Consider the following 13,054-nt stretch of genomic DNA (forward strand, 5'->3'; position numbering starts at 1 on the left):
CATGTAGCGATGCTTCCATTTTGACTGCCCAGGACTCAAAGTCAGCTCTAAAGGCAGATAAAGGGCTGTAGCTTTTGATCAGAGTTCCCCCTGAGGCTGAGGGGTCAGCGCCCATGTGTGAGTCAGAAGTTGCTGACCTGCTTGCAAGAGGCTGGAGGATAAGACTGTATAGCCTGGGTCTCTCTTGCTGTGTCCTCACAGGTGTGAGCTGCTGCAGATGCTGGGGGAGGAGGTTTAGTTTTCCCTGTAGCTCGGCTGGACACCATCTTGTCTTGCCTGGGGGTCCGAGGATCGGGAGGAGCTGTACGGATCAGGTACAGCTACATAGTGCCCTGCTGTAGCTCAACAGGCTCAGCGGGGTTAGAGCTTGTTGCCGACATGCAGATCGTGGTTGTGGGTGTCCTGAAAAGCAGCCTGCCACTGCTGGGAGAGCACAGAGCTCAGCAGTGTGTGCCCTCAGTCAATCTTCATCGGGCACGCCCCTAACAAACCTATTTTCTCACTCTCCTTAACACCTACTTATCCAGTGCTATTCAAAACTTTTTGATCTTAAACTTTCTACTTCATCACCAACTGTCGCTGCCCACTAAGCCATTCACTTCCCAGGACTTTGTCAGTAATATCAATAACAAGATAAATGTATGTGTAATGAGATTGCTGCTGTTCATCTCCCTTAATTAAGAAACCATCTTGAGCACCACATTCAACACTCCCATTTTTGGCCCTGTCTTAACAGAGGAGGTTGCTAAACTTTTCACTGATGAACACCTCCCCACCTGCCCCCTTGGACCCCATTCCCTCCTAACTGCTCTGTTTAACACCTTGCTATTTTACACTCTATTACTTACATCTTCAATTGTTCCCTGTCTACGGGCATCTTCCATTACCCTCTAAAACCTGTTCTGTTGACTCCTACACATAAATGGGCCTTGTTGGATAATTCCAGACCCATATTCTTGCTCCCATTCACCTCAAAAATCCTAAAATGCCTAGTCTACAACCATATGAGCTCCTATCTCAATGAGAGCAACCCTCTTGACCCCTTACAGCCTGGCTTTTGACCACAACTGCACTTGGGGGAGTGCAGATCACCAGCCAGCTATGTTGCTAAAAGCAGTCTTTAACTTTTGAAAAATAAACAAAAAGCAGTTTCATTTTATCATGAAAACAAGCAGAACAGTCTTTCACCCACAGGTATAAAGCAAGACTTTGATGTATCATCAGAAAATCTTGTCCACAACAGGGTTTAAAGTCCCTGCCTGCTTCATAGACCCAAAGGTAGGTCAACAGAGCTCAGCAGTGTCTCAGTAGCCTAAGCAGTACAGAGCTCACAAGTGTGTCCTGCTCCACACCTCATGGACACCTGTTGACTGCTTCTTGCCCTTTACAGCCCTCTCGCAGGTTGGTTAACACCTTCAAGCCCCCAGTAACCATCGTCAGGGTTGGAGCCTCTTTCCCACCCAAAAATCTCTCTGAGGTTCTGGATTCCAGGTCCCATATTAGAACCTAGCAATCCTGTGTGAATGGAAAATCAGTTTTCCCTCTCTCAGATCACCATGAAAATCCTCACCCTTCATGGGTGGAATCCCTGAGTACTACAATGGCTCTATTCACCACCTTAAAGGGACCACAACCCAAACAACGGGGACAGTTATCTTAGACCCAGAACCCATCCCTGGCATCCTGTACAGACCTTTCTGCTGCCTTCAACACAGCTGACCATCTGTTCTCTCTAAAAAAAAAAAAAAAAAAAAACTCTACTTCCTTGGCCTCCAAGACTCTGTTCTTTACTTGTTCTCCTCCTACTTATCTACAAGCTCCTTTAGTGTAACAAAGAACTCCACTACCTCCTCTCTTCTTTCTTTTCCTGTATTGGTCCCTCAAGGATCTGTCCTTGGACTCCTAGTCTCTAGCTATACTTTTTCTTTGGTCATTTGAAACCTCACTGTCTAGAACCATGTCTAGAACCATTAATCAGACTGAGAGAGAAAATGTAGTAAAAATCACACCTTTAATGTAATAGTAAAAATAGTACAGAACAGGAACGTAGTCAAAACATAATCCAGGGCTCGTAAGACAAAATGTTATTTCAGACAAGCCAGGGATCAGGGGGCCAGAAATCAGCATAGCCAGAAGCAGACATTAGGGATCTGGAACCAGAAGAGACGTCAGCTGGTCAAAGTCTTTAACAGGAACACAGCAGAGAAACTCAGGATATCTTGACAAGGCAAAGGCAGGAAAGGAATGAACAAGGAAGCTTAAAAAGCCAGAAAGGGCTTGCTGTAGGCAGTACTGACAAGCAGATAATGATAACCAGGTTAGCCACTGAAAAAACAATGAGTACTGACAATAAACCAACAGCTGAGCAGCCTGAGCACAGAGAAGAGAGCTGCTGTGAGCCCAGCTCGGACAGTAGCCCTCCTCAATGACCCCTCCCCTTCAGTTTGAGTGGAAAGTGTCTATGGAAAGCACAGAGGACAAGAGCATGAACGTCCGAGGATGAGACCCAAGAGCGTTCCTCTGGACCGTACCCTCTCCAATGAACAAGGAATTGTATGCGCCCACGAAACCTATGGGAGTCAATGATCAATTGTATCTCATTCTCCTCATGGTTCTCAACCTGAACTGAGCGAGGATGTGGTACCAAGGTGGTGAAGCAGTTACACACCAAAGGTTTTAAAAAGGAAACATAAAATACATTCGAAATACGCATGGTAGACGGAAGGTCTATGTGTAAGCCACAGGGTTGATCCTATGGAGAGTACAGAAAGGCCCAATATACCACGGTGCCAGTTTCAGTGAGGGAACACTGAGTCAGAGGTTACGAGATGACAGCCAAACTGTTGTGACAATGCATCAGCCCTTACATTCTTAGTACTGGGTAAGAATGAGACTATGTAATTGAAGCTTGATGGAAAAAGAGTCTATCGTGCCCTTCTGGGAGAGAAGTATTTAGCCTCCGACAAGAATGTTAAATTCTTATGGTCAGTCAAAATGAGTACCGGCACAGTGGTACCCTTGAGGAGATGCCTCCATTTCTTAAGGAGCTAAAATCAGAGCTAGCAATTCTCTGTCCCCAATCTCTTAATTGCCTTCTGCAGGAGACAATTTCTTAGAAAAGTAGCCACAAGCATGCATAGCGCTCTCAGGGTAGGAAGTTGAGACAGAAGGGCGCCTACTCCAGTCTCAGAAGCATTAACCTCAAAAATGAAGGGTAACATAGGATCAGGATGTGCCAGCACAGAAGCTGAAATGAAGGCAGCCTTGAGAGACTCAAAGGCTTTAATTGAATCTGGAGACCAATTCTGTGGGTTGCCGTCCTTCCTGGTCATATCAGTCAGAGGTTTGACCAGAGAAGAGAAGTTATGAATACATTTCCGATAATAATTGGCAAGGCCAAGAAAACATTGTAGAGGACATAGACCTATGGGTCGAGGCCACTGTAGAACTGCAGATAGTTTCTCTGGGTTCATCGAAAAACCAGCAGTAGAAATGACATAACCCAGAAATTTAACCTTTTCACGATGGAACTCGCACCTCTCCAACTTTCAATACAGGTTATTATCTCTCAACCTCTGTAGCACACAGGAAACATCTGTCGGGTGGCTGAATATATCAGAATATTGTCGAGAGAAACCACCGCACATTGCTGCAACATATCTCAGGGGACATCATTGATGAATTCCCGAAAAACTGCAGGAGCGTTGTAGAGACCAAACGGCATTACGAGGTATTCCTAATGTCCGGTCCTGGTATTAAATGCAGTTTTCCATTCGTCACCCTCCTTGATCCTCATGAGATTGTATGCCCCTCTCAAATTGAGCTTAGTGAAAACCACGGCTCCCTTGAGGCAGTCAAATAAGTCAGTACGCAATGTTATCGGATAAGCGTTCTTAATCAGGATGCGATTGAGACCCCTATAATCGATACAAGGTTTCAGTTCACTACTCTTCTTTTACACAAAGAAGAAGCTAACACCAGCAGGAGACGAGGACTTGTGGATGAACCCTCGAGAAAGTGAATCGGCAACATAGTCCTCCATGGCTTTATCCTCCAAGACAGACAAAGGGAAGACCCGGTCATGAGGAGGCATGGCACCAGCTTGACCTTTGTCAAAGACATCACTAAGTTTGCGGTACTCCTCTGGCAAAGAGGAGAGTGAAGAGGTGTTAAGAGGTACACAAGACCTTAACCACTTTCTGAAAACATGTCTTACTGCATTGTGGCGACCAGGAAAGAACCTCAGCACGATGCCAATCAAAAGAGGGGTTCTGCTTCTGTAACCAAGGATAACCAATGACCACCAGGTAGTGAGGTGAGGAAATTACTTGAAATTGTGCAGAACCCCTACGACGATGGTTAACGGAGCAGTCTCATGAGTCACATGGGCAGGCTGTGAAGGTCTCCCATCAATAGCCTCAATGGCAAGTAGAGTGGCAGGAAGCTGCAGCAGAATCGTTCATAGAAAGGCACTATCTATGAACAGGCCTGCAGCCGCAGAATTGATTGGAGCTTGTATATCGATGGACGATTCAGACCAAGAAAGGGTAGCCGGAACTAGAGGTTTATCCTTCAGGATAGCTAGGGACACAAAAACGCCACCTATCAGTCAGGTCATGAAACGCCACCTAAGGTCTGTCCCCTACAGGACCTCGGGTCCCCCCACCCAGGACACTTCAAAATTGACTTGCCTGGCCACAGTAAAGGCACAATCTCTCCCTACTCCTAAAGGCCCTCTCTTCAGCAGAGAGACAAGTGAAACCCAACTGCAGGGGCTCTTCTGCACTGGCAGACTCAGTACCAGGAGGCATGGGAGGTCAGGGAGGCATGGGTGGGAATGCAAAGCTCGGAGCTAACGTACAGGAGGCTTCCGGAAGCGCTTCTTAAAAGTAAGGTCCCTCGCAGGGAAATGATGAGAAAGGCAAACGTGATTAACCTCTCCAGATCCGTAGGTATGTCTCGGGCTGCTATCCCATCTTTAATGTTATGCAAGAGACCATGAGAAAAAACAGCCACGAGGGCCTCATTGTTCCAAGCAACCTCTGCTGCCACAGTACTGAATTAAATGGCGTAATCAGCAACAGTTCTTGTACTCTGTTTGATGGACATAAGGCTCATGGCAGCAAAAGTAGAGCGAATAGGAACATCAAATACCCTTTTAACCGTTTTACGACCGCCCGCCGCAGTCATACTGCCGCTCCCAGGCAAATCTGCGTACATGTACAGCGCTCACTCTCGGGAGGCTAGGGGGCGAGTGCGCGCTGCTGGCGGCACGCTCCGCCCCCCCCCCCCCCGCTCATCAGCCGATGCAGTGGGCAGGCAGCTCGGATTGCTGCCTGACACCCACGATTGTTCCCCGCTGAGAGAGAACAACGGTCAGCTGTTGTAAACACAGCTGACCGTTCTTCTCCCTGAAATGATCATAGAGCCCATGTGATCTTTCTATATAGGATCACATGTCTCTATGGTAATTTCAGAAGCCACCCCCTCCCCCCCATAGTTAGAATCACTCCCCTAGGCTCACATTTAACCCCTTCATCACTCATAATGTTAACCCCTTCCCTGCCAGTGTCATTATTACAGTAACAGTGCATATTTTTAGCACTGATTTCAGTAGTAATGTCACTGGTCCCCCCAAAAGTGTCAAAAATGTCAGTCAGGGGTCTGATCTGTCCGCCGCAATGTCGCAGTCCTGCAGATTGCTGCCATTACTAGTAAATTAAAAAAAAAAAACAATAAAAATGACATAAAACTTTCCTGTAGTTAGTAGACGCAATAACTTTTGCGCAAACCAATCACAATACACTTATTGCGATTTTTTTTTTTACCAAACATATGTAGCAGAAAACAAATTGGCCTAAAATGTTAAAAAAATTTGATTTTTACTTTTTTTTTTTTGAGAATGTCATATAGCAGAATGTGAAAAATCCTGCTAATTCAATCTGGAAAAAATATTACCACTAGGTGGATTGACTGCATCTTCTGAATTCATGGCCTTCGCCTAATGTCAGGAACCATGAATTAGACTGAGACAGAAAATGCAGTAATAATCATACCTTTAATGTAATAGTAAAAATAGTACAGATCAGGAATGTTGTCAAAACATAAGCCAGGGTTCACAAGCCAAAATGGGAAATCATACAAGCTAGTGATCAGGGAGCCAGAAATCAGCGTAGTCAGAAGCAGAAGGTAGGGATCTGGAACCAGAAGGGATGTCAGCTGGGCAAAGTCTTTAACAGGAACACAGCAGAAAATCTCAGGATATCTTGACAAGGCGAAGGCAGGAAAGGAATGAACAAGGCAGCTTAAATAGCCAGAAGGGGCTGGCTGCAGGTGGGACTGACGAGCAGAAAATGATAACCAGGTGAGCCACTTAGGAAACAATGAGTGCTTACAATTATCCGACAGCTGAGCAGCCTTAACACAGAGAAGAGAGCTCCTTATGCATCACTTACCTACTAACCAACATATCAGCATGGATGTCAAACTACTTCCTAAAATTCATTTTCAAAACCGAGCTCATATGCTTTGCTCCTTCCCATGACCCATCCATCACCCTTACTATTGAGATGAGTTTCACAACTATCTTTCCCTCCCCTCATAACAGGATGCTAGGTGTTATCCTGGAGCCTAGCCCTTTTCTCTCAAATTCACATAAAATCTTACCACCTTCTCCTCCATGTCCAAAATACACTTTTTCTTAACCAATGACAACACCAAACTACTAATTCACTCCCTGGTTATATCTTGCCTCAACTACTGCAACTCCTAATCTTGACTTCTGCTACCAGTCTCATCTACCTTTTTAATCACTAATGCTGGCCATATACGTACACAATTTCGGCCATTTGCAGACTGAGCGATTATTTGTAAATCAAAAGTGAATTGTCCACTAACTGAAAGAATAAACTCGTTTATATGACTGTTTCCATGTTCGTAGTGATCGTTTGAGAACAATAAAAACATATAAGACAGAATATTCTTTTAGTTTCGATTATAACATACACGTATACGCTTTAGTTGAAAACGGTAAAAGTTTTTCACTTTAGATCCAATCGACATTAGTCGGGCACATGGTCAAAATCGTTGGTAAAGTTGGGTTCATTAACAGCACGAATGTCGAACGATCTTTACAAAAACTTTAGTGAGCTTTAGTGTCTGCCACCTCTCTTTGCTAACATTCAAAATTTTAACATCAATTTACAAAGCCATCCACAACTCTGCCCCCAGCTACATCAGCAAACTCTTATCAAAATATGAACCAAACTGTCCACTTTGCTCCTCCCAAGACCTCCTGCTTTCAAGCTCCCTTGTCACCTCCTCCCATGCTCACATCCAGGACTTCTCCAGAGCCTCCCCTACCCTCTGGAAATCCCAACCCCAAACTGTACAGTGTAGCTATTTTCCTGTTTTTTGGGGGGGTTTTTTAACGCAGTGTTTCTACATGGGTTGCAGGGATATCCAACTAAAAAGTGCAACTTGCATTTGATGCAAGATTCTCTTTAACATTAAGGAATTTTGTTTATGTTCTCCAATGTTTGCAAAGGATTCTTCTACTTGATATAGTTTTCTCTCAGAATCCAAAACCTATAATAGAAGGTTATCTGGTGCAATCCCAAACCAGCCTTAATTTCGATTACTTGCTTCTTCAGGAAAAAAAAACTGATTTGAACAATATGGACATATTTGTATCACGATAACATTCATGAAAACAATTACACATCTGGAACAGCTCATACCTTTTGCAAACATGGGTAAAATATCAGGACTGCCCCAGCTCCATGTGTATGTACTTTCATTAAACACAGAATCAAATTCAACTGGGTTTTCCTTCCAACCTAGAGAGAAGACATGAACACTTACCTAAAAATATATCAAAAGCAAAACATTTATTCAGCTCACAAATTATTACTCTGAAAAATGACTATTCAAATTATACAACAAAATGGACTACATTAGTCTGTGTCACATCATAGCACAAAATCAGCAACTTTATAACTTGTAGAAACGGGGTGTTGTGCGCACACCCCACTCCCAGAAATGTAATATCCTGCTAAAATGATTCATTCCTTGCTTCATAGTTTTTCTATTATTACAGTCCTAATCATGGGATTACAGCAAGCCGATCATCCTACTTAGCACTCAGCAATGAGAAAGTAATTGGAATGCACGTGTCAGTATGCACAGAATACCAACAGGTATGATTCCGCAGACAATATTGCTAAAATCCTTACAATGTATATACTTGACTTAGAGAGATTTTTTTTCTGAACAAAAGTGGAGTTTCACTCTGTCTATTCAAAGCGGATATTTCCGTTTTTTGCTGATGCTAGTGGGATAAATTATACACTTGCTTCTTTTTTTAATTAATAGTATTATAAATGAAAAACAATATCCAAAAGCCATGTTATACAATTCTTTACATATTTAGTTGTTTTCCTCTTCCCCCCCCCCCCCCCCCCCCCCGTGCCATTTTATCTCTACCTAATCTACACATTTCTCTGAATACTTCTTGGTTTTCTTAAATTCCTTTAATTTTTCCCATGTACTGTTAAATCTCACAAATTGGCCCTCCATATATATATATATATATATATATATATATATATATTGTAGAGAGTCAGCCTGAAGAGAGGGTTAATTATAGAGGGCGGATACTTCCCTTTCAGACCTGATTTTTAAGCACCTGGTCTGAAAATATGATTGGAGCTGTTTGCTTGGAGCTGTTTGCTAGGAGCTGTTTGCTAGGAGTGGAAAAGACACCAGCACGCTGAGACCTGTATTGGGTGAGCCAAGCCTTATGAGAGACTGTAGCTCTGGCTAGAACTGTGTAATAAGTTGCCTATAAGCCTGTTTGCTCCAAAGACTGTGGAATATTATTGCAAGGCAAGCCTGTCGTTTTCTGTTTGTTTTGCTGAATAAAAGCATATTTAATTTCACTGGACTGTCTCTGAGCTGGCTGTTCACCCCTCTGATCCCATACAATTGGTGGAGGAATGCATTGGGCAGTTTGAGGGGTGCAGGCCAATCCTATGTTCTGGATTAAAGCTATACAGCCTGTGAAAACTTCTAAAAAAAGGCAATGGAGGAATTCCTAAAGCTGTTAATGGCGTCTAATGCTGCACAGCAGGAGACAAACCGTTTGCTGATGGAACAGATAGCAGGTTTACAGAGAGCAGTAGCCCAGCAGGCTGAAATGGTGAAAGATGACCCACGGAAGGAAGTGCAGCGGACTCTGCAAAAGATGACAGTCACAGACAATGTGGAATCATACCTAGCAATGTTTGAGCGGATTGCAGCAAGGGAAGGTCTGCCCGAGAAAGACTGGGCTGATGTGCTGGCCCATTCCTGACTGCAGATCCCCAACAGGCATACTGTGACTTGGCCCCAGAATCAGCAAGGGGACTATAAGCTGCTGAAAGCAGAAATCCTAGCAAGGCTGGGAGTGACTGTCGCTTTAAAGGCAAGCCGAGTTTGACAGAGCAAGGCCTGCCCATGAGCAGCTATACTACTTGATGCACTTGTCCCAGGAATGGCTGAAACATGAAGAGAAGACACCCACTCAGATTGTCAAAAGAGTCGCACTGGACCGTTTCCTGCATGGGCTGCCTAGGGAGCTCCACCGATGGGTGGCTCAGTCCGAGCCTCAGTCCCTGGATGAGATGGCTGCTGTTGAGCTCTACATCTGTGCTGAAAGTTTCCATGGGAGTCCCTTTATCACCAGAGAGCTGAGCCAAACCAACGAAGTGCATTCTAGCACCAAGATGGCACCCATTGACTGCAGGGTGTCTGCTCAGGTGCATAACACAATGGTGACAGGATCGCCCCAGTACCAAAGCTTCCGGAGAGCCGGCAGGGGGAACCCCGGGAGGTTCGCTGTTGGTCCTGCCAACAACTGGGTCATCTGGCGGCCCAGTGCCCAAGACGGGAAGAACCAATGGAGTGCGACATGGGTCATCGTCCCTCCATGTATGCCTATGCAGTGTGTGCTGCAGCCAGCCTGAATCCACATGAGTGTGAGGTGGAAATCAATGGACGAGAGGTGGTAGCGCTCCTTGACTCTGGGAGTGTTTGTCACCCTGCTCCGTGCGGACAGGTTATAGAAAACCCTGGTGTCAGGGGAACAGGTCAGGGTCATCTGTGTGCATGGTGATGTGAAGGACTATCCGGTGGCCTGTGTGACCCTGTGTACACCTGCAGGAACTGCTACACTAAAAGTTGGAGTGGTCCCAGGATTACCTCATGACTTACTAATTGGGCAAGACTGCCCCATATTTTGGGACTTGTATGAGCACAAGCTCAAAGGTTTGGGGGTTTTCCTCCAAAAGCAAGAACCTACAGACATAGGTTGTAAATAATACTGTGTTGCAGAATGTTAATACTGATGAAAAGTACCAGGTGGCTGAAACTGCAAAAAGTGAGCCCAGTCCCCTGGAGGGATTAGCAGGGTTGGAAGCGGAGGGTACCTCCTCTGAGCCAGAGTTGTCAGAGCTCGGGGGCTCTCGAGAAGATTTCCTTAGTGATCAGTTGAGGGACCCTACTTTGATCCCCACCAGGGAACAGACCACGGTATTGAACCCTAGTTTTAGGAGAGCAGTTTTCACATTATATAAAAGTTTGATTTTATTGTACATGTACATGCTACGAGGAAGGCGTAAAGCCGAAACGTGTCAGAATTTGTCATGTTGTCATGATCCCAAAAGACAGGGGAAATAAGGAATACAGCAGGTACAGTCAATGTACTCAACTTGTCATCTGTGACTTTGTCTGATGGTGAACTTTCCGCATTATCAAAAGGTTTATCTTTTGCCCCCACATATCATTTTGATGTTTTGTCTACAATCCTGGATGTTAATCAGTTTGTACGTAATCTTATGTTGAAAAAACACTTTCTCCAGGAGACAGAGGAAGAAAGAGATACACCACACACACCCCAACCAGAAAATCGTTGTCCTTTTTGTTTAATCATTTAATTGGGTTATCAACCTTAGAATCACTTTAATCTGAGTCTGGGAAAGGGCTATATGGTATTGAGAAGAGTGCCATCTCCATGGGAGATAGATACTTTTACCCTATCCAGGCCAGGAATGAAGTTGTGGATATATTTCTGAGCATTATTGAAAGGGAATTGAATGAATTAAAAGAATCAACTAAACTGCATCCTGCCCGTTTTAATTTGACTAAAGCAGAATATGAGGCATTACAATGCTTAAAAAAGAGAGAAGATATTATAATAAGGCAGGCTGATAAGGGAGGGGTGGTTGTGGTGCTGGATGTTGAAAATTACAGGTTGGAGGCTCTCAGGCAACTGAGCGATGCAAGTACATACAGAGTACTTAATTCTGATCCCACTGGCATTGCTCAGAAGAAATTGTTACAACTTTTGGACGATGGTAAAGATATGGGCGTAATAAATCAAAAGATTGCTGATTTCATTTTAATTGAAAAGCATATAATGCCCATATTCCACCATCTTCCAAAAATCCATAAGGATCAATCTCCAGTCCAGGGATGCCCCATAGTGGCAGGTATTGGTTCCTTATTGGAGAGACTTAACGAATGGGTGGACGAACACCTGCAGCCCTTAGTCAAACGTTTGCCGAGTTATTTGAGATACTGGGCATCTTTTGGGTCATATACATGAAATCAATTGGTCTTCTGCCTATTGTTGGATTACGATCGATGTTAAATCTTTATATTCATGTATACCCCATCATTTAGCGCTCATAGCGGTTCAACATCACCTTACACGGTATAGTAATTACAGCTCAGAATTGTGTGAATTAATTTTGATGGTCATAGAATTTTTATTACAAAATAATTTTTTCATGTTTGACTCCCAATATTATTTAAAATGTCGGGGAGCATCGATGGGCTCTAAGTTTTCTCCATCTTTGGCCAATTTATACATGGGGTGGTGGGAAGAAAAATCGGATTTTTGTAAGATCTTACCGTAAAATCCTTTTCTCTTAGCTCATTGACAGACGTAGTCTTCTTGATTCACAAGAACTGGGTTATGTTGTCTCCGCAGGAGTAGGACTAGGCAGAAAAGAAAAAACGTTCTGGCTCCACCCTAGGGGCAGTCCCAGAGGGTATATCCTCCCTCTCTCTGCTACAAGGCATCAGTTCTGTCACAAAGCAGCAACAGAGAATTTAACCCAACCCAACTCAATGATAGAGGGGCGGGTACTACGTCTGTCAATGAGCTAAGAGAAAAGGATTTTACGGTAAGATCTTACAAAAATCCGATTTTCTCTGTCGCTCATTGACAGACGTAGTCTTCTTGATTCACAAGAACTGGGACATCCAGAAGCAGTGCCACAAATGAGGGGTGGGATTGACAGAAATCAAAATCCAATCTAGAAGGCCCAACCGGTGCCAAACTAGAAGTTTTAAAGGCTCATTATAAACAAAGAATGAGACTCAAATAAAAATTCCAACGGAAAAAAACCCTCGAGGTAGACCACTGGTCTCCTCAAATGGCGGCCTGCAAAACCTTGCGGCCAAACGAGGCATCAGACGATGCCATTACATCAACTTTATAATGTTTTGTTAAGGTATGCACCGACGACCAGGTAGCCGCCTTGCACACCTGGACCACTGACGCCTGATGGCGAAAGGCCCATGACGCACTAAGTGCCTGAGTGGAGTGCGCCTTAAAAGGGAACGGGGGCTCCCGACCCTTAATAGAATAAGCCTGTACCACCGTCTGTCTGATCCATTTGGAAATAGTCGCGGCAGATTCAGGCAACCCCTTTTTGGGTCCATTCGGGACCACAAAAAGTGAATCCGTCTTGCGAAACGAGTCTGTCGTTTTCAAGTATACCCTGATCGCCCGGACCACATCCAAGGAGTGCAAAGCAAACTCCCGAGGATGACTGGGCTTAGGACACAGGGAAGGTAATACAATTTCTTCATTCAGATGAAATTCTGAAACCACTTTTGGTAGGAAGGATGGATTCGGACGAAGAACCACCTTATCTCTATGAACCACCAGATATGGGGAACGACAAGATAATGCGGCCAGTTCTGACACCCTGCGTGCAGAAGTGAT

The 13,054-nt window shown here is 44.3% G+C and overlaps 1 protein-coding gene across 1 annotated transcript in view; it reads right to left on the reverse strand.

The window, feature by feature from the left end:
* PIGN (phosphatidylinositol glycan anchor biosynthesis class N) overlaps positions 1-13,054 on the reverse strand; it is a 710,925-nt gene that overhangs the window by 605,688 nt on the left and 92,183 nt on the right. The window contains exon 4 of the mRNA XM_082259251.1: positions 7,740-7,838. Within this exon, the coding sequence (XP_082115377.1) occupies positions 7,740-7,838 (99 nt within the window). The remainder of the gene's footprint in view (positions 1-7,739; positions 7,839-13,054) is intronic.

The sequence above is a fragment of the Pelophylax lessonae genome (genome assembly GCF_965119305.1).
Source record: "Pelophylax lessonae genome assembly, chromosome: 5".
Classification (NCBI taxonomy): Eukaryota; Metazoa; Chordata; class Amphibia; order Anura; family Ranidae; genus Pelophylax; species Pelophylax lessonae.